A 23,346-nucleotide genomic window follows, 5' to 3' on the forward strand; every position below is an offset into this window, starting at 1 on the left:
TAAACTAAAACTTATTTTTACTTTTTGTATTATAATTCCTGTGCATCAAACACCTCCCATTTTCCCCAAATGAACAATAAGCCTATTTGCTTGCCTTCTACAAGTTGTGTGCACGCATGGTTTGAGATTTGTCTGGAGATACACATACTTTCCCATCAAGTTAAACATTTCTAAATACCAACCTTTGCGGGAAAACTGTCTTACTCAAGGTTGAGAGTTTTTTTGTGCGAACGTACCTTTGATAAATGAGGCCCCTGGAGAGCTTCGGGCTTCTATTGGCCTTTACAGCCAACTGTAGAACACGCCACACATGAACCAGTAATACATTCATTTACTTTATCTTATCAAAATCAATATTGAAGCCAAAAGACTTGAAAGCTAGGCTCCCTCCCTCCCTCCCCCACCAGTAGTTTCCAGGGTCAGTATTGTTGTTTTGATGTCTCTCAGCCAGAGTCATCACGTCACCACATTTACTGTAATTATGAGAAGAGAGGAACCCTGTTGTAGATGTAGCAACAGTTGTATTGTGACAAGGTAGGCATAGCCCTATTTGGTAAAAAAGAAATGAGTCCATATTATGGCAAGAACAGCTCAAAAAAGCAAATAGAAATGACAGTCCATCATTACTTTAAGACATGAAGGTCAGTCAATCAAGTTTCTTCAAGTAAAGTCGCAAAAACCATCAAGCGCTATGATGAAACTGGCTCTCATGAGGACCAACACAGGAAAGGAAGACACAGAGGTACCTCTGCTGCCAAGGATAAGTTCATTAGAGTGGCCAGCCTCAGAAAATGCAGCCCTTATGAATGCTTCACAGAGATCAAGTAAAAGACACATCTCAACCAACTGTTTAGAGGAGACTGTGTGAATCAGGCCTTCATGGTCAAATTGCTGCAAAATACTTGGGCCAAGAGACACGAGCAATGGACATTAGACCGGTGGAAATCTGCCCTTTGATCTGATGAGTCCAAATTTTAGATTTTTGGTTCCAACCACTGTGTCTTTGTGAGATGTAGAGTTGGTGAAAAGAATGATCTCCACACGTGTGTGGAAGGAAGAGGAGGAGGTGTGGAGTGCTTTGCTGGTGACACTGTCAGTGATTTATTCTCACCGTCAGTGAGAATCCAATCTGGTTTGTGCTTAGTGGGACTATAATTTGTTTTTAAACAGGACAATTACCCAACACACTTCCAGGCTGTATAAGGGCTATATGACCAAGATGCAGCAGGATGGAGTGCTGCATCAGATGACCTGGCCTCCACAATCACCTGACCTCAACCCAATTGAGATGGTTTGGGATGAGTTGGACCGCAGAGTGAAGGAAAAGCAGCCAACAAGTGTTCAGCATATGTGGGAACTCCTTCAAGACTTTTGGAAAAGCATTCCAGGTGAAGCTGGTTGAGAGAATGCCAAGAGTGTGCAAAGCTGTCATCAAGGCAAAAGGTGGCTACTTTGAAAAATCTTGTTTGTTTAACACTCTTTTGGTTACTACATGATTCCATGTGTGTCATTTCAGAGTTTTGATGTCTTCACAATTTTTCTACAATGTAGAAAATAGTAAAAATAAAGAAAAACCCTTGAATGAGTTGGTGATTCCAAACATGACCATCTTAAACCCCCCCCCCGGTTTAGACTTTTAGAGAAAACTCTGTATGTATAGCATGTGGTTGGGTGCCACCAGAAAACTCTGATACTGTTACATGATCCAGTGCATTATTTTAATATGAAGATATTACTCTTCCTCTGTAGTTTGTGCAGGAACTGTAATCACAAAGTCGAAGACCTTTAATCACATACAGATGTAAGATCTTAATTTGATCACTCTTTTGTTGCTGAGAATTTTCATGCACTGCAGGAAGTGCAGATGAACTTCCACCGATCAAGCAACATTATGGAGTAAACATTTATTTAGCTGTGACAAAGGTCAAATTAAGATCCTACATCTGTAGCTTATGCCTATACATTTGGAAACAAATCAAATCAACATGAGAGAAACACATGACAATTTTGACATTATTATAGACCATTATTCTACTAATAAGACGCAATTACGCTGGAATAACTATGTAGCTAACAACTATGTATATACCTCCTGATGCATTGGAACGAATATGAATGGTAAAACTGGTATCTGTGTCGATTCCCTCCACTGTGTCTGACACCATTCCCTATGACTGTGAAACAGACAGATAACCCAAAATGCCGTTTTTATCACAGAGTCCCTGCTGTTCCTAGTTTCAGCTGACAGACAGCCTTCTCCACCTTGCCATTAAAGGACTTGAGTCACGGGAAGAACACTTTTGTGTGACATCCCTATATAGATGTAGATTCGAGCCAGATTGCTACAGCAGGAAAATAATCCTGGAGCAACAGGAAATGTGAATTATTATATTGATTAATTCATGCCAAAAAATATAATTTTTTGGGGGGGGGTATAAATATTTTGTTAGGGCAAATCAATTCTGACATTTTAAAGTGGAAATTACAAACTTTAGAGGCCTTTTTAAACCTTAAATACTCTACAAGTTTGCATTTCCTGCAGTACATCAGTGTGAGTACATGGTTTATTTGACCTGCCATGCCTTGGAGTAGAGAAGTTGGGAGGAAATAATAAAATAATGCGCGTACAGGACTGTCCAAAAGTCAGTGCTATTTATGTTTTCCACTCAGTGAAGCCTTTGATGGTCATGTTATAAAGGGCAGGGGACTTTGGCCTTGGATGGTATCAACTCCTCTATTTTGCAGATAACTTCCCTTAACTGGATAATGACAGAGGAGACTGATATTTCACTCTCACTCCAGGAATCACACCAAAGAATATAACCCCCTCAATACATACATTCACACAAACAAGCACATGAGCACGCACGCACACGCACACACACAAACTAATTCTGTTTTCTTTTTCTTCACATGGTCTCTTTTAAGACAGCATTCGACTTGCAAATGCAGTGTGAGGGATTGTAATTAAAATTACAATAGCAGAGCTGTAGGCGCCAGGCTGTCTCCTCATTCCTGTGTCCATTGTGAAGCTGTGGTCCAGAGAGCAACATGACATTCCCTTCCCAGTTATCACTTTGAGCCCCTTGCATATGCGTGGCAAGGATCAAGAAAACAAACCAAGCAAACAGAAGAAAATGCACAATGAAGCAATCTGTCACTTCTTCAGTCCTGCCAGTTGGAATGCAAGCCTCACAGTGGACGTAGGTAGCAGTCTGCTGAGGGAATGACGTGTGTTGACAAGCAAATACTTTTTATTGGCCAACAAAATCAAACATTATTACTCTCCCTACTGACGGAGGGCCTGGAGCAGCACACCCCTTTCATCTACCTGAGATCTTTCTCCACCTTCAGCTGTCACTGCCCCTCTCATTCTGTTTCTCACACCGTTCCTCTGCATCCCTTTTTATATCCTCTCATCTGGAACTGGCTCATTCTTTTTTCTCTCTCTCTTGCTGCAGTATATCTGTCCCCTTCAAACAGAAAAACAATTAGATTTCCCCCCATTGTATCACAGAAGTATGTTAGCCAGCAATACACAGTATGGGTTTCAGTAGATACGCTAAAGTTTGCTAGCAAGGTGGCTTGCAGGAAAAATAACTTAGGTAAGCACCATATTTGCCATCTGCCCTTTTTTTGGAGCTGGCATCGGCTCAGCTACCTGAGCTTCTAACGTTAACTCTTTGTTTGGAACCCTCTTCGCTATATTCCGATTGAGACATGAATGGTTGAATGTCACCATGTAGCCCCCCCATTCATTATAGGGTGTATCATTCAGCGCCTGATGCCCAGACCTGCCTTCCTCTTGGGCAATTATGTGTGAAACACATCCTACTGTCCTAGAAATGTCTCGGACATGATGAAAACATCCCTAGATTCCCCCAGTGTGAAATTCCCCTTTAAGTAGAGTGCATTGCAGTGGACTAGATTGGAAAGGAAATGTTACAGAATCCCCCTGCCGAGGGCACTGTAGGACTATTTTCCAGCGTGTGTTGTTTATTTGTCCGGCCGGCACCACAGTCTAGCTCTCACTCATCCTCACCCTTTCTCCCCATCACATGAGAGAATCAACATCACCTCCAGCTCATGGTCCCAGCCAATCAGACTGTCCCCCATGCACTCCACACTCTGGCCTTGCACTGGTCATGCATCCTCTGATTGGCCAGATGCTAGCTAGCGTTGCACTGGCAGGACAGATCCATGGCGTGCTTTGGTATATGTACATGGGATGCATGACTACAAAGTAAGTTGTTGTTGTTTAGCTTGGCTTTGTATAGCTCTACGTAGCTATTACTATGTTATATGCTGAAGTTGTTATTAGTATTGGTTATTGTTACCTCTAGTGTCATTTCTATGTATAATACTTGCTATTTATGTTGCTCATTTGTATAGCCTCATTGAATGATATTAGGGAACATGTTTACACCAACTATGTTGCTGTTATTATTGTTAACAATCATGCTAGTCATTTTTCCTATATTGCTATGTAATACCTGGTTATTAGATACAGTCCTTACTAGGGCCGTGGCAGTCATTACATTTTGTCAGCTGGTAATTGCCATGCAAATGACTGCCGGTCTCACGGTAATTGACCATCAATTAACAAACACATTTAGCATCTCCAGGCCTACACGTAAACAAGCTGCTGATGCACACCTTTGGAACATTGACAAAAAAGTGTAATAAATCAATATAATATACATCATCACAATAAATCCATTATTTATTCTAACTACAGCAACAAGGGACAGCACATCTAACTACAGTTGAAGTCAGAAGTTTACATATACTGAGGTTGGAGACATTAAAACTAGTTTTCAGCCACTCCACAAATTTCTTGTTAGCAAACTATAGTTTTGGCAAGTCAGTTAGGACATCTACTTTGTGCATGACACAAGTAATTTTTCCAACAATTGTTTACAGAGAGATTATTTCACTTACAATTCACTGTATCACAATTCCAATGGGACATACGTTTACATGACTGTGACTTTAAACAGATTGGAAAATTCCAGAAAATTATGTCATGGCTTTAGAAGCTTCTGATAGGCTTATTGACATAATTCGAGTCAATTGGAGGTGTACCTGTGAATGTACTTCAAGGACTACCTTCAAACTCAGTGCCTCTTTGATTGACATCATGGGAAAATCAGAAGAAATCAGCCAAGACCTCAGAAAAAAAATAGTAGACCTTCACAAGTCTGGTTCATCCTTGGGAGCAATTTCCAAATGCCTGAAGGTACCACGTTCATCTGTACAAACAATAGCACGCAAGAATAAACACCATGGGACCACGCAGCCGTCATACCACTCAGAAAGGAGACGTGTTCTGTCTCCTAGAGAGGTACCTACTTTGGTGCGGAAATTGCAAATCAATCCCAGAACAACAGCAAAGGACTTTGTGAAGATGCTGGAGGAAATAGGTACAAAAGTATCTATATCCACAGTAAAATGAGTCCTATATTGACAAAAACCTGAAAGGCCACTCTGCAAAGAAGAAGACACTGTTCCATAACCGCCATTAAAAAGCCAGACTACGGTTTACAACTGCACGTGGGGACAAAGATCATACTTTTTGGAGAAATGTCCTCTGGTCTGATGAAACAAAAACAGAACTGTTTGGCCATAATGACCATCATTATCTTTGGAGGAAAACGGGGGAGGCTTGCAAGCCTAAGAACCTCATCCAAACCATGAAGCGCGAGGGTGGCAGCATCATGTTGTGGGGGTGCTTTGCTGCAGGAGGGTCTGGTGCACTTCACAAAATAGATGGCATCATGAGGGAGAAAATTATGTGGATTTATTGAATCAACATCTCAAGACATCAGTCAGGTATTTAAAGCTTGTTCGCAAATGGGTCTTCCAAATGGACAATGACCCCAAGCATACTTCCAAAGTTGTGGCAAAATGGCTTAAGGACAACAAAGTCAAGGTATTGGAGTGGCCACCACAAAGCCCCAACCTCAATCCCATAGAAAATATGTGGGCAGAACTGAAAAAGCGTGTGAGGAATGAAGCCTACAAACCTGACTCAGTTACACCAGCTCTGTCAGGAGGAACGGGACAAAATTCACCCAATTTATTGTGGGAAGCTTGTGGAAGGCTAGCCGAAACTTTTGACACAAGTTAAACAATTTAAAGGCAATGCTACCAAATACTAATTGAGTATACGTAAACTTCTGACCCACTGGGAAAGTGATGAAAGAAATTAAAGCTGGAAAAAATCCTTCTCTCTACTATTATTCTGACATATCACGTTCTTAAAATCAATTGGTGATCCTAACTGACCTATGATAGGGAATTTTTACTAGGATTACATGTCAGGAATTGTGAAAAACTGAGTTTAAATGTATTTGGCTGAGGTGTATGTAAATTTCGGACTTCAACTGTATGTGCTATATGCTAGTTCATTTAACTAGCATTTAACAAGATATGTCATTATTCTACATTATATAATTTTATAGTAAGAAGAATATAATTGAACTTAGCTGAATAAAATAGGAAGAATATTTTTCCCATTCTGGAATTAGTGCGCATATGAGTAGGTAGGTATGGTATGTTGAGTGTAAAAGTGATCATTTGAAACAGGTGCTATACGCTAGATTGAGTTATTTGTTAACTTTAGTTGTGAATGATACAAACCTTAGAAATCAAAAAATATGTGGGCTGCAATGATGCGATTATAGGCTTTTGATGATATGAAAAAGTAGCAAAAAAATTGTGCTGTCCCTTGCCTCTCATCAAGTAATCATATTTTCACCTGTCAAACTGTTCTCAAATTAACTTTCTTTACTAATATGTCAACTTTGCTTCGATTTAGAATGGCCCATTATCACATGGGGAAGAACAGGAGCAGGGAAAAAAAATACAGCAAATCGCAAATGGAGGGCTCTTTCCCACAGTTAGTTTTTTAAAATCATGAAGGTAGACTCCCCTGTTTTTATAGGAGAGCAATACTTAATATTAGTAGCTGAGAAATAAATACACTGTAAGCCCTGGCATTTCTATATAACCATAAAAACACAGTCTTTGAAAGTAAGTTTGATATAACATATGCAACTTATAGTCATGTGTGCATACATTGTCATGTTACCAAAGAGCTCTATTTTCATGTCATCCAACAAATGTAAATGTCTGGAGTTTTCTAAATGGCATTGGCACTTGGATTGGAACTAGTGCTTTGGTCAGACGACATGAAAATAGAGCTCTTTGGCCATGCACACTAGCAGTAGGTTTGGCGTTGCAATGAGAATGCAGGAGCCGAAAATAACACCATGCCTCCTGTAAAATATGGTGGTGGATCTTTGATGTTATAGAGCTACTTTGCTACCACTGGTCCTGGGGCCCTTGTTAATGGCATCATGAGCTTTACCCAGTACCAGGATATTTTATACAAAAACCTGGATGCCTCTGCCAGGAAGCTGAAACTTGGCCGTAAGTTGATCTTCCAGCAAGACAACAACAGAAGGCACACATCTAAATCAAAAAATAAATGAACCCCATTGAAAACCTGTGGTTTGAATTGAAGAGTGCAGTCCATAAGCGCAGATGAAGGATAGCGTAATGAATACTCAGGGAGAAAAAGGTTTAGATTCACCCGCAGAGCGCTGCAGGTGTTTAATGTGCCTTCGCAGAAGGCAGGAATCGTGGTCACAGGCAGGCAGCGGTCATATACAGGTAGGCAAACAGGCAGGTGAATCAAAACTAGGACTGAAGGCTATATAACTGGTTCTCACAAACGAGCTAGGAAAAGGCTTAGTAGAGTCAAAATGAACAATACCTCACAAAGGCACAAACAGAATGAACTGAAATAAATAAGGAGCTGATGAGACCAGGTGAGTAACCAACACAGGCAAAATCAATTAACAAAAATGAAAGGCTGGGCTATGTCCAAGAACACATCGAAACAGTACACAAGGTTGATAAATACAGAACCTTACAGTACCCCCCGCAAGGAAAGGCTTCTGACGACCCAACGGTATTGGAGGGTGGAGTGGGCGGGCGGGGGAGCATAGGCGGACGCGAGGTCCGGCAAGCTGGTTCGACAAGGTCGTGGGCTGATCCGACATTCTGCGTTGACGCTGATGTCCAGTGGGTCTGTTTGGGGGTCGACCCCGAGGTCGGGGAGCGGGACGATCCAGACGGTTATGGTGGAATGCCTGAATCATCTCCAGGTCGAGGATGTACTTATCGGAGACCCAGGACCGGTCTTTAGGCCCATAACCTTCTCAGTCCACTAGATAGTGGATGCAACCAGGCGTTTGGAATCAAGGATGGCCTGAATGGCATAGGCAGGTTCCCCTCCGACATCCAACGCTGGGGGCACACTGCGGTTTGAGAGTGGAGGATGAAGAGGACTGTAGGTGACCGGTTTTAACAGAGACACATGGAAGGATGAGAAGATTGTATACTGACGCGATAACTGGAGGCAATACATGACAGGGTTGATGTGATGGGTTATCTTGAAAGGACTGGCATAGGTCGGCGGCGTATGTTGGCAAAGCATTTGTGGGTTTTAGAGAATTCCTGCAGATGCCGATGAGCTGTATCCCATACCGCTCACTAAGCTGAAACCAGTCGTCGACAGCCGGAATGGTACCAGGCTCCGCCTCCCAGGGAAAAATGGAGTGGTTGGTAACCATGTACACTCTGAAACGGAGTATGCTAGAGGGATGAATGCATGAGTTAGTTCTGAGCGTATTCAGCCCAGGCCATATACCGACTCCAGTCATGTGGAGAGGCAGAACATTGCTGGCGGAGGTACTTCCCTATTTCTTAGTTCAGGTATTCCGTCTGCCCGTTGGTCTGGGGATGGTACCCGGAGGAGAGGCTGAGGGCGACCATCAGTCAGTCACAGACGGCTCACTACACCCGGGAGACATATTGGGGCCCGCGGTCAGAGACGATGTCCTCCGGAATCCCATACAGACGGAACACCTGTTGTAACATACACTCAGCCAATTCCATGACGTTAGGTAAGTGAGGAAGACATTTTTGAAAAACTGTCTACTATGATGGTGGATGGTGGTGTTACCAGAGGATTCAGGAAGGTCTGTGATGAAGTCAACAGCTATGTAGGACCAGAACCTGTGAGGGGTTGGCCAAGGTTGAACCTCACCGGAAGTGAGATGATGAGGGCTTTTGATTTGGGCGCAGACTGGACAGGAGAGTACGTAATCCCCACCAGTGGCACCACTCCTCAAGGGCCAGCTTGATGGCGAGGAGTTTTCTGTTCCCCACATCGCAATTGTGGAGGATGGTGGAGGATAACTTCCTGGAGAAGAAGTATGGCTCCTACTCCTACTTTGGAGGCATCCACCTCCAGGGTGAAAGGATGGGTCGGATCAGGTTGGCGAAGGACAGGAGCTGAGGTGAAGAGGCGTTTCAAGTTGTTGAAAGCAGTCAGGGCGGTTTCAGTTCATTGAAGGGTCCGTGTCTTTTTGCTGGTAAGGGCAGTGAGGGGAGCGGAAGTAGAACTGAAGTTCTGAAAGAACCGGCGATAGTAGTTGGAGAACCCAATGAAACATTGGAGTTCCTTAACCGGTGGTGAATTTGGGTCAGTTACTGACAGTGGTGACTTTGTTCTCATCCATGCTGACCCCTCCAGGTGTCAGTACGAAACCGAGGAAGTTTACTGAGGTTACATGAAAGGTGCTCTTTCAGGCTTGACATAAAGGTTATGGTTTAAGGAGCCGTTGAAGAACCTTTTGCACATGCTGCTCAGGGAGTGGAGTAAATCAGGATGTCATCAATGTAGACGATGAGAAAGCGGTTGATCATATCCTGGAAACCCTTGTTCATAAAGGATTGGAACACGGCGGGGGCATTAGTAAGGCCATAGGGCATGACCAGGTATTCGTAGTGCCTTCGTGCGGTGATAAAGGCCGTCTTCCATTCGTCGCCTTCACGTATACGATAAGGTTATATACACTTCACAGGTCGGGGTTTGTATAGATGTTGGCGCGGCCCACCTGTTCAAGGATCAGAGGAAGAGGGAAACGGTTCTTGACCGTGAAGTCATTCAGGGAACAGTAATCAATACATGGACGGAGACCACCGTCCTACTTTTCCAACGAAGAAGAAGCTCGACGCAGCCGGGGAAGAAGAAGGACGAATGAAACGGTTTGTGTTTCGTCAATGTAGTTCTCCATTGCCTCATTTTCAGGATAGATGGGGTTAACCACGGCCCGTCGGTGGGGACAGTCTAGGGAGTAGGTCAATAGCACAGGCCACTGGGAGGTTGTGGTTGCAGAGTGTAGGCCTTGATTTTGCTGAAGACATTGCTGTACTGGGCGTATTCAGATGGTATGGTGGGTGGCACTGGAGAGGCAATCAATCCTCAATGGTGCTGGCTCTGCAGGGTAGGCTGAGACAACCGGTGAAGCAGGTAGAAGACCAGGACGGAAGTTCACCTTGTCGCCACGAGATGGCAGGGTCGTGATGACAAAACCAGGGGTGTCTGAGGCTGAATGGCTGTTTGGGGGATGAGAGTTCCATGAGTTGAATGGTTTCGGTGTGGAAGACTCCAATCTGGAGAGTGTGTTAGGTGCGTAATGAAGCCTATGACCAATGGCTGCCCGTCCAGGGTGTTAATCCTTAAGGGAGGGGTGACAGGTGTTAGATCAATGTCAAGCTCCTGTACTAGCTGGTGATCGATACTGGGATGGAGAATTGCTTCTGGGAGATATTTAGAAATAAGGACATGCCTACATGCATGGCAGTGGAGGGACCCTTCTCATCTCTCGGTGGCAATGGCTGAGTAGATTATCTTTTTCAGTCAGGTAGCCTGACTGCCATCTTTCCATCCACAGTATAGGCAGAGCCCTTCTTGGATCCGCCTTTGACGTTTGATACACGGGAGAGGAGCATAGCCCAACTGCATGGGCTCTGGAAGACTCGGACGGGATGACGGAATCATGGAAAGAGAAGGTTTCGGGTGGCAGAGTTATTCGGTGGTGGTGGTCGAAGGAGATGGACATACGAATGTATTGATTTAAATCCTGAAGGTCACCTCTACAAGAGGTCTCCTATAGGACGACCAGAAGGAGAGTGATCGAATACCTCTTTGAAGAGGGTGTGGAAATGGGTCTCGGATCTGAGTTCTGTGCTGTTGGCAGTCCATATTGCGGTGGCCCAATCCAGGGCTTTGCCTGTGAGTAGAGACACAACAAAATCCACCCTGTTCTTGCTGGTGGCGAAGTTAGTGGGGTTGTGCTCAATGTATTTGCTGCATTGCATCAGAAATCCCTGACATTTCACCGATGATGCGTCATATTTTCCAGGCATGGTTATGAATGGAGGTCTATGGGTTACGATACCTGGCATCAGAGGAGTAGGAATGGGCTGGTGGAAAAGATGGCAAATTTCCTCCATACTCTTGCTGGGTTAGGCGCAGCTGTAGCTCCGCTGAATCCATTCTGTTTTTTGGGTGAGGTATTCTGTAGTGAATACTCAGGGAGAAAAAGGTGTAGATTCACGCGCCGAGTGCGGCAGGTGTTCAATGCACCTTCGCAGAAGGCAGGAATCGTGGTCACAGGCAGGCAATGGTCATACACAGGTAGGCAAACAGGCAGGTGAATCACAACTAGGACTGAAGGCTATAACTGGTTCTCACAAACAAGCTAGGAAAAGGCTTAGTAGAGTCAAAACGAACAATACCTCACAAAGGCACAAACAGAATGAACTGAACTAAGGAGCTGATGAGACCAGGTTAATAACTAACACAGGTGAAACCAATTAACAAAAATGAAAGACAGAGCTACGTCCAAGAATACAACAAAACAGAACACAAGGTTGACTTAGAAAATAAATACAGAACCTTACAGGATCTGGAAAGATTCTGTATGAAGGAATGGTCTAAGATCTCTCCCAATGAGTTCTCCAATCTCATAAAACATTTTAGAAAAAGGCTCAGTGTCGTTATCCTCGCAAGGGGATAACACTGGGGATACAACACAGGGGATACAATATTTTTTTTCATGACTTGTTAAACAAAATATATTTCTCTGCGTAATTGTATTGGCACAAAATTATTTATTTATTTATTTTTATTGTACAATTATACAACATAGTATTTGTATTTTATTTAAATTTGTTGCTAATCTGGAAGATCCAATAATTCCAGACCACACTGAATATAGAGTCTCCCGAGTGGCACAGCAGTCTAAGGCACTGCATCTCAGTGCTTGAGGTGTAATTACAGACACCCTGGTTCAAATCCAGGCTTGGGAGTCCCGTAGGGTGGCGCACAATTGGTCCAGTGTCTTCTGGATTTGGCTGGTGTAGGCAGCCATTGTAAATAAGAATTTGTTCTTTAGCTGACTTATCAGGTTAAATAAATAAAATATATACACTGCTCAAAAAAATTAAGGGAACACTTAAACAACACAATGTAACTCCAAGTCAATCACACTTCTGTGAAATCAAACTGTCCACTTAGGAAGCAACACTCATTGACAATAAATGTCACATGCTGTTGTGCAAATGGAATAGACAACAGGGGGAAATTATAGGCAATTAGCAAGACACCCCAAATAAAGGAGTGGTTTTGCAGGTGGTGACCAAAGACCACTTCTCAGTTCCTATGCTTCGTGGCTGATGTTTTGGTCACTTTTGAATGCTGGCGGTGCTTTCACTCTAGTGGTAGCATGAGACGGAGTCTAAAACCCACACAAGTGGCTCAGGTAGTGCAGCAAATCCAGGATGGCACATCCATGCGAGCTGTGGCAAGAAGGTTTGCTGTGTCTGTCAGCGTAGTGTCCAGAGCATGGAGGTGCTACCAGGAGACAGGCCAGTACATCAGGGGACGTGGAGGAGGCCGTAGGAGGGCAACAACCCAGCAGCAGGACCGCTACCTCCGCCTTTGTGCAAGGAGCCCTGCAAAATGACCTCCAGCAGGCCACAAATTTGCATGTGTCTGCTCAAACGGTCAGAAACAGACTCCATGAGGGTGGTATGAGGGCCCGACGTCCACAGGCGGGGATTGTGCTTACAGTCCAACACTGTGCAGGACGTTTGGCATTTGCCAGAGAACACCAAGATTGGCAAATTCGCCACTGGCGCCCTGTGCTCTTCACAGATGAAAGCAGGTTCACACTGAGCACGTGACCGACGTGAGAGAGTCTGGAGACGCTGTGGAGAACGTTCTGCTGCCTGCAACATCCTCCAGCATGACTGGTTTGGCGGTGGGTCAGTCATGGTGTGGGGTGGCATTTCTTTGGGGGGCCGCACAGCCCTCCATGTGCTCGCCAGAGGTAGCCTGACTGCCATTAGGTACCGAGATGAGATCCTCAGATCCCTTGTGAGACCATTTGCTGGTGCGGTTGGCCCTGGGTTCCTCCTAATGCAAGACAATGCTAGACCTCATGTGGCTGGTGTGTGTCAGCAGTTCCTGCTTGAGGAAGGCATTCAGGCTATGGACTGGCCCGCCCATTCCCCAGACCTGAATCCAATTGCGCACATCTGGGACATCATGTCTCGCTCCATCCACCAACGCCACGTTGCACCACAGACTGTCCAGGAGTTGGTGGATGCTTTAGTCCAGGTCTGGGAGGAGATCCCTCAGGAGACCATCCGACACCTCATCAGGAGCATGCCCAGGCATTGTAGGGAGGTCATACAGGCACGTGGAGGCCACACACACTACTGAGCCTCATTTTGATTTGTTTTAAGGACATTATATCAAAGTTGGATCTGCCTGTAGTGTGGTTTTCCACTTTAATTTTGAGTGTGACTTCAAATCCAGACCTCCATGGGTTGATACATTTGATTTCCATTGATAATTTTTGTGTGATTTTGTTGTCAGCACATTCAACTATGTAAAGAAAAAAGTATTAAATAAGAATATTTCATTCATTCAGATCTAGGATGTGTTATTTTAGCGTTCCCTTTATTGTTTTGAGCTGTGTATATATGTATAATGCATCTGATGGTTTATCATTTGTGGGTAGATATCGATATTTCCCAGGTATCTATGGTCATGTGTTTCTAAGAAGGAGAGTTATTAACAATGTCTCGCAGTACATCGTCATTAACTACAGCTGATGTGCCAAACGGAGAGAGGCTGGCAGAATGGGGACACACTCTCCCGGCAAGACCCTACAGACACACGTACAGGCAGTGTCAGTGTGCAAGGATGCTGGTAGTTACTGTGCCAACAGTAATAAATCTCCCTCACTGTCTCCTGCCTCTCTGTTCTCTGCCGTTTCCAAGGAGACGAGAGAGAGAGAGAGAGAGAGAGAAAGGGGAGTTGCCATATCCCTCTGTGTAAAGGAAATTGCCTCCCTGTTCTCTGAATTACATTACATACATTATGGGATAGTGAAAAGTTCCCATCAAAATTAACTAAGTTATGTATAAAATAGAAATGTGATTTATAATTAAAAAGGTGAAAAACAAACTAACAAATATTAAGGGTATGCACGTCATACCAGTATGATCATAAACATTATACACATCTCATGGTTGCACAACCTGATTTCATTTAACAGGACTCATAGCAGTAAAAAAAGAGAAGCTTTCTTACCCATAAACTCAATGCCCAAGTGATCTGCTGTTCCGGTGAAGAGAAGAGAGGAGAGGAGGGGAGACAGGGACAAAGGAGAGAGGGAGGGAGAGAGACAGAGATAAAGCTATTAGAAACAATGCACTTTAACATCCTGTCACAGCATATATTAACAATGTCTGTGACTTGTTGTTGTTTCATGCAAGGAAGCTCCATAGCCTTCTGTATTCACATCATATAACTTCAGTAGACGCATGCTCTGGGCATAATCGGAGCTGACACTCAGCATGACTGCACCAAGAGACTGTGGCTCATTGTCCATGCTCGAAAAACACACCATGCAAGAGTTGAGGTCTAGTCAATGACATGTATAAACCCTGGATGACTAACAATGTGCACTGTATTGAAGCCACAGTGCAGCCATCTTGGTAATCCTCCTCAAGACATCTTGGTAATCCTCCTCCTCAAGATGTGTATTCTATTACAGATCTCTCTCTCTCTCTCTCTCTTTCTCTCTCAGGACTTGAGCCCTAAGACCATGCCTCAGGACAACCTGTCCTGATGACTCCTGGCTGTCCCCAGTCCACCTGGTCGTGCTGCTGATCCAGATTCGGGCTGTTTTGCCTGTGACTATGGTATCCTGACCTGTTCACCGGACGTGCTACTTGTCATGCTGCAGCTCCAGTTTCAACTGTTCTGCCTACGGCTATGGAACCCTGACCTGTTCAGAGGACGTGCTACTTTGTCCCAGACATGCTGTTTTTGACCCTCCCTCTGTCCCTCTCTCTCTCTACCACTCCTGCTGTCTCGACCTCTGAATGCTCAGCTATGAAAACCCAACTGACATTTAGTCCTGAGGTGCTGACCTGTTACACAATCTCTACAACCACTGTGATTTTTATTTGAACGTGCTGGTAGTCTATGAACTTTTCAACATCTTGAAGAACGATCTGGCCTTAATGGCCATGTACTCTTATAATCTCCGCCCGGCACAGCCAGAAGAGGACAGGACACCACTCCGAGCCTGGTTCCTCTCTAGCATGTCTTCCAAGGTTCCTGACTTTCTATGGAGTTTTTAGCAGACAAAATCCCTTTGTCCTCTTGTATGGAGGAATGGAATGTATGATGGGCCTATGGAGAACCTACCTCAGAACAGTCAGCCAAAATGGTAGTAATGATGATAGATGGAATATGAAAATGAAGGTTGTTTTTTGTTATGTTATTAAAAGTTAAATGACAACGTTATAATGTAACATTTTCACAATATGTACTTGATGTTTGCAAACTGTACATTGTGTGGAAAACTAACTAGGCGTAACTAGTTACACCCAGAGAACTTGCCCTAAAGGAGGAAACACCCATTTCTGGTATAAAACATGAGAGTTAAGAATTAACATTATGACTAAGTGACCACGGGCTGCAGCCACGGTCCAATTATTTGTAACCCCAAAATGCAACACGAGTTTGAAGAAGACAAAGGAACCTTTTAAAATCTATGCTACGGATGAGTAGCTGTGTATAAGAGGGTGAATAAAAGCAGGAACACCCAGTTACCACTCTTCAAGGAATCAGGTGTCTACACTGTTTTCATTCCCACGCTGGAACCATCTACAGAGGTGATTAGCCTTCCTCAGAAGACCCATCTTTCAGAACAAGGGTGAGGAAACAGACCACTAAGAGAAAGGACACTGACATTGTGAGGACAAACAGAGAGTTACACCCGGTAACCAAAGATGTGCCGCTGAACCCAGTCCATGAAGAGACACCCCATTGGAGACCTTTGACACGTAATTACATCATTATATTCTGACCCATAAGAGCAGCAGTTCAGGGCAAGGTTAGGGTTAAACTAAGCATAGTTTACAAATGTAGTGTGCTTTTCTCTCGTGTACTCTCTCTCTCTCTTGAAATCCCCATTTTGTGTAACACGTGTCATATTGTGTTAGCCCACTAGGGAACTGTTTCATTGTACTAAGTTCTAAACAATAGCCTAGACTGTGTGTTTGTGTATGTGTATCTTATATTATCATTTTAGTTTGTTAGTAAATTAATAATCAACTCAATTGGTGTGGTACGGATTTTTTTGTGAGACTTGGGTTTGTGCAGATTCCCGGATTATGCAACGTTCTGAATGAGACTGTAGAGAAAATTAATTAATTAGCGACTGCTGTAAAATCAATTTTCTGATATTCTTTGAGTTAATTTGGGAAATCATTCGATGAACAGCAGTCGTCACATTAATCAATACAATGTTACAACAGTGCTTAGGGTCGTTATCCTATTGGAAGGTGAACCTTCACCCCAGTCTGAGGTCCTGAGCGCTCTAGAGCAAATTTTCATCAAGGATCTCTCTGTACTTTCCGTTCATCTTTCCCTCGATCCTGACTAGTCTCCCAGTCCCTGCCGCTGAAAACCATCCCCACAGCGTGATGCTGCCACCACCATGTTTCTCTGTAGAGAGGGTGCCAGGTTACCTCCTGATGTGACGCTTGGCATTCAGGCCAAAGAGTTCAACCTTGGTTTCATCAGACTAGAGAAACTTGTTTCTCATAGTCTGAGAGTCCTTTAGGTGCCTTTTGGCAAACCCCAAGCAGCTGTTATTGACCTTTTACTGAGGAGTGGCTTCCATCTGGCCACTCTACCACAAAGGCCTGATTGGTGGAGTGCTGCAGACATGGTTGTCCTTCTGGAAGGTTCTCCCAGCTCCACAGAGCAACTCTGGAGCTCTGTCAGAGTGACAATCGGGTTTTTGGTCACATCTCTGACCACGGCCCTTCCACCATGATTGCTCAGTTTGGCCAGTTAGCCAGCTCTAGGAAGAGTATTGTTGTTTCCAAACTTCTTCCATTTAAGAATGATGGAGGCCACTGTTCTTGGGGACCATCAATGCTGCAGAAATATTTTGGTACCCTTCCCCAGATCTGTGCCTTGACACAGTCCTGTCTCTGAGCTCTACAGACAATTCCTTCAAACTTAGGACTTGTTTTTTTGCCCTGACATGCACTGTCAGCTATGGGACCTTAGATAAACAGGTGTGTGCCTTTCCAAATCATGTCTAAACAATCACATTTACCACAGGTGGACTCCAATCAAGTTGTAGAAACATCTCAAGGATGATCAATGGATACTGTGTGCACCCGAGCTCAATTTCGAGTCTCATAGCAAAAGGTGTGAATACTTATGTAAATAAAGTATTTTGTTAACTCTCTGAAAATGTGGTTGGTTATTGCTCTGAGTTTGGGAGATAATGAGATGTAGACAGGGGAAATTAAAGGATGCAGTGGTGCGTCAGATCCATTGAACACTAATGAGGAGACCTCTCCATCTCTCCCTTTAATACACAGTGGACGGGTGAGGAACACAACAGAATATGTATTCTACGAAAATACTGTCGATGTACTGTATTGTACCTGTGAATAGAGAGAAAGGGAAAACTGTACTGCTGCCCTATCTGGATAAACTTTTAGTTTTTCATAAACTAAGGTTTAAGTTTGAAAATAACAAATGTTTACAGCAACATTTATCTAAATACAGAGGTGTGGCAGTAAGGCAACAGGCAGCACAAACAGATGGTACCATTCACCCAGTTTGAACTGAACTGAGAGCTGTAGAACATGTTGTACAAATCTAAACTAGGTGCGCTGTAACAATGCGAGAAGCGAGTAGTATAAGAATGGTCCTACACGGTAACCATAGCAGCCATACCAAAGGGAAAAATAATCTATAATTTTCAAAAATCTTTATTATATCAATGTCATGTATTCTACACCGTAGTGTCTGAGGCAGAAGAAAAGTTAACTTTGTTTTTCAACTGGAGGTGACATTTGCGAATGACATCTCCCCTGTACCAGTGTGGGCAGGACGACACGGAGCCCCAGGTAGAACAATATGGCAGTGTTTACAATGGTGTCTGTTTGATTGTGGCCAGACGGAAAGGCAGGTGCAGCCGGTGGGGTACCTGTGACAGCAGGTAATCCTGCTTCCCTTCCACTCCACGTCTCCCTGAAGAACATCACTCACCATGCCAACATAGCCCGTCCACCTGTATGCAGGTTAATGCGGACTTAGGCAAAAGCCACTAAAATAGCCCAGAAAACAGCATCAAAATACAGACTCCCTAAAGCGGATCTTCTTGGAAAAAGCCCCTCTGTGATGGGTTTGAGCCCTGGTTGGCTGACATGTTGTCCCATGTTGCAGTTGCATTTTCCAAATGTTTCTTCTTGTTACTGCTTCCCCCATCCACCAAGGTAGCCAGAGTAGCCTGTCAAGGTCAAGCCTTTGTGGTGAACTCTATGACGTGGTGAAAGAATGCTGAAGTATAATTGCAGGAAAAGGAAGTATTTAGCAGTAAACTACCAGTTTATTTTTTATCGTGAATTCATTCTAAAGATTCACTATAATTGTCTTCTAATGGCAATCATATCTAGAGAAAGTCCCTATGTCTACTTGCAAAGGTGTTTAAAGTTCATTACCTGAACTGTAAGAATAGCAAACATGAGGAACAAGCAAATTCCATCTCTTAGACTACATCATTAGCTGTGAATTGCCCTTCTACCCATAGTGATGAAGAGTTGCTATACAGTCATTTCAACAACTATACTTAATAATTCCAGAGGCTGCCCCGCACTCTCAGTTGACTTTGGTTAGAGAGAAGTGATCTGCTAAAGTCACAACTTCTCTGGTTTAGATCTCAGGTCAGGCAAAGCCTCTGTTGCACCCTTGAGCTTGAAACTTCAGATGTCATTGTCTACTCTAGCAGGATAAATGGATTCTGCTTCTTTCATAACTTTTGCATTTTGGATGCCCCCCCCCTCTTTGATATGGTACCATCAAATAAGTTACTACATATTCAGAGTGCAGTTCCTGGGAAGTTGTGCTTTACCGTTTTACCTTTGAGAGGTGAATACTTCTTGAGTATGAGTTCTCGTCAGGTGAAAGTGAGACAGCTGACTTTCTCCAAGTCTATAACCTTCCTCTATTGTCCGCAGACTGTGAATCTTTCGAGTTTATAGAGTTGCTATCAGCAAGGGAAAACTCTAGCCCTGACTCTCTTATTCTGTCTGACAAAATAAATTACTGTATCAACATGCTGAGGGATTGCATCATGTTAAGATTTTCAGAATACAAGTGGTAGGAGTACATCGTTTTGGACACAAAACTGTTTTCAATTGAAGTGTTCTAATTTCTAGCAAAGAAGTCAATGTGTTGACAGACAGCCTCCTCTTATAAGCTGAAATTACTTGAATTGACAGGTGATCCGGGGTAATACTCTAGTTTATGACGTCACTCTGAGGTAAAAGAATATCTTCTGAGATTAAAGATGGATAGACTAGATTAAAGAAACACATTGGCTTTGACTATTTCTCTTTCACACACGCACATCCATTCTCTCTCTCTGTCAAGGTTTCTGACGCCATTGTGCGGGTCGTTGAGACTAGCCCTGTACTGATGCCTGGAGGCTACATGTCCTTGCCTATGTCTCTCTCTGTTTCCATCTCTTTCTCTGTTGTGTCTGGAGGTGTTGCTATGGGAACCTGGTCCGCCTGAGAGCCTGCACACACCTTGTTTTGCCAGAATCTCTCTGACACCCATTCCCCACATCATAAATAAGTCAAACCCTAACTCAGGCTTTGAGACCTATGTATTCTACAGTGCGTCCACATCCTTTGAATCTTCTGTCACATTTTGTCCCAGGAGCATATGCAATTTAAAGTAGTGAGTCTCGAGATTATTATTTTATATAAAAATGTTCTGACTCAATTTGTCAGAGGACAAAAGTAACTTTGTTTTATATACAGTGCCTTCGGAAAGTATTCAGACCCCTTGAGTTTTTCTCATTTTGTTACGTTACAGCTTTGTTCTAAAATTGATTCAATTAATTTGTTTCCTTATCAATCTACACACAGTACCCAAATAATGACTATGTGAAAACAGGTTTTCAGATATTTTTGCAAATGTATTAAAAATAAAAAACTGATACCTTACATAACTATTCAGACCCTTTGCTATGAGACTCGAAATTGAGCTCAGGTGCACAAAGTATCCATTGATCATCCTTACTACAACTTGATTGGAGTCCCCTTGTGGTAAATTCAATTGATTGGACATGATTTAGAAAGGCACACACCTGTCTAGTTAAGGTCCCACAGTTGACAGTGCATGTCAGAGCAAAAACCAAGCCATGAGGTCGAAGGAATTGTCCATAGAGCTCCAAGACAGGATTTTGTAGAGGCACAGATCTGTGGAAGGGAACCAAAACATTTCTGCAACATTGAAGGTCCCCAAGAACACAGTGGTCTCCATCATTTTTAAATAGAAGACGTTTGGAACCACCAAGACTCTTCATAGAGCTGGCCCAACTGAGCAATCGGGGGAGAAGGGCCTTGGTCAGGGAGGTGACCAAGAACCCGGTGGTCACTCTGACAGAGCTCCAGAGTTCCATTGTGGAGATGGGAGAAACTTCCAGAAGGACAACCATGTCTGCAGCACTCCACCAATCAGGCCTTTATGGTAGTGGCCAGATGGAAGGCACTCCTCAGTAAAAGGCAATCCCGCTTGGAGTTTGCCAAAAGGCGCCTAAAGGACTCTCAGACCATGAGAAAAGATTCTCTAGTCTGATGAAACCAAGATTGAACTCTTTGGGCTGAATGCCAAGCGTCACACCTGGAGGAAACCAGGCACCATCCCTACGGTGAAGCATGGTTGTGGCAGTAACCCGATTGAACATCTCTGGAGAGACCTGAAAATAGCTGTGCAGCGATGTCCCCATCCAACCTGATCTGCAGAGAAGAATGGGAGAAAGTCCCTAAATACAGGTGTGCCAAGCTTGTAGTGTCATACCCAAGAAGACTTGGCTGTAATCGCTGCCAAAGGTGCTTCAACAAAGTAGTGAGTAAAGGGTCTAAATACTTATATAAATGTGATATTAAAGTTGTACATGTTTTATACATTTGCAAAAATGTCTAAAACACCTTTTTTTTGCTTTGTCATCATGGGGTATCGTGTGTAGACTGAAGAGGGGAAAAAATGATTGAATAAATTTTAGAATAAGGCTGTAACATAACACAATGTGGAAGAAGTCAAGGGGTCTGAATACTTTCAGAATGCACTGTATATATATATATATATATATATATATATATATATATATATATATATATATATATATATATATATATATTTATTTTTATTACACACACATTTTATATATATTTTTTTTTACAAATATGATACATTTATACGCAATAAATAAAAACGCCAAAAACCATAGGCGATAAACAGACAGAAAAATAGTCCGACCCATCACAGGGCACAAACGGACAGGATGTCACGCCCTGGTCTTAGTATTTTGTGTTTATATATTTATTTGGTCAGGCCAGGGTGTGACATGGGTTTATTTTGTGTTGTGTTTTTGTATTGGGGTTTTAGTAGGTATTGGGATTGTGGCTGAGTAGGGGTGTCTAGCATAGTCAATGGCTGCCTGAGGCGGTTCTCAATCAGAGTCAGGTGATTCTCGTTGTCTCTGATTGGGAACCATATTTAGGTAGCCTGGGTTTCACTGTGTGTTTGTGGGTGATTGTTCCTGTCTCAGTGTGTTTGTATTCACCAGATAGGCTGTATAGGTTTTCATGTTCCGTTTCTTGTTTTTGTATTTGTCGTGTTTATTTCATTCATTAAACATGTATCGAACTAACCACGCTGCATTTTGGTCCGACTCTCCTTCGACGGAAGAAAGCCGTTACAGAATCACCCACCACAACTGGACCAAGCAGCGTGGTGACAGGCAGCGACAGCAACAGCAGCGAAAAGAGGAATGGAGTTGGGAGGAAATAGACAGGTGGGCGGTCGACCCAGAGAGAGTGCCGGAGCCCGTCTGGGATTCGCTGGAGCAGTGCGAAGAGGGCTATAGGAGAATGGAGGTGAAGAGAAAAGCACGGCGGCGCAGAAGGGAGCCCGAGAGTCAGCCCCAAAAATGTATTGTGGGGGGCTCAGGGAGAGTGCGGCAGAGTCAGGGTTCAGACCTGAGCCAACTCCCCCTGTTTATCGTGAGGAGCAGCGATCACAGGACTTCTGGACGTGGGAGGAGATATTGGACGGAAAAGGACCCTGGACACAGCCTGGAGAATATCGCCGCCCCAAAGAAGAACTGGAGGCGGCGAAAGCGGAAAGGCGCTGGTATGAAAAGGCAGCACGGCGACGCGGAAAATGTATTGGGAGGGGGGGGGCTCAGGGAGAGTGTGGCAGAGTCAGGGTTCAGACCTGAGCCAACTCCCCCTGTTTATCGTGAGGAGCCAGGGTGGAGACCAGAACCAGAGCCGGTGTTGGAGGTGAGTGAAGCAGAGACTGTGAAGGAGTTAATGGGGAAAGTGGTGGAGAGAGTTATGAGGGAGTTGCTAGTTTGGTGCTTTAGGTATGATATTCGTCCGACGGAGCGTGTCGGGGATTTGATAGCACCTGGGTCAGCGCTCCATACTCGTCCTGAGGTGCGTGTTAGTCGACTGGTGAAGAGTGTGCCAGCCTCACGCACTAGGCCTCCAGTGTACCTACCTAGCCTTGCACGTCCTGTGCCAGTCCTGCTCTCAGGCTCTCCAGTACACCTTCACGGTCCGGTCCATCCTGTGCCACCTTCACACACCAGTTCTCCGGTGGCAGCTCCCCGCACCAGGCTTCCTGTGCGTGTCCTCGGTTCAGTACCACCAGTGCCAGCACCACGCACCAGGCCTTCAGTGCGCCTCGCCTGTTCAGCGCTGTCAGAGCCTTTCTCCTCTCCAGCGCTGTCGGAGTCTCCCGCCTGTTTAGCACTATCAGAGCCTTCCTCCTCTCCAGCGCTGCCGGAGTCTCCC

General features: G+C 44.0%; 1 protein-coding gene across 1 annotated transcript in view; it reads right to left on the reverse strand.

The window, feature by feature from the left end:
- The window catches only part of LOC112255337 (pro-neuregulin-3, membrane-bound isoform-like), a 217,345-nt gene that overhangs the window by 54,415 nt on the left and 139,584 nt on the right, over positions 1-23,346 (reverse strand). The window contains exon 3 of the mRNA XM_024428342.1: positions 14,525-14,551. Coding sequence (XP_024284110.1) covers positions 14,525-14,551 — 27 coding nt within the window. The remainder of the gene's footprint in view (positions 1-14,524; positions 14,552-23,346) is intronic.

This window comes from Oncorhynchus tshawytscha, linkage group LG01 (genome assembly GCF_018296145.1).
Source record: "Oncorhynchus tshawytscha isolate Ot180627B linkage group LG01, Otsh_v2.0, whole genome shotgun sequence".
NCBI classification, from domain to species: domain Eukaryota; kingdom Metazoa; phylum Chordata; class Actinopteri; order Salmoniformes; family Salmonidae; genus Oncorhynchus; species Oncorhynchus tshawytscha.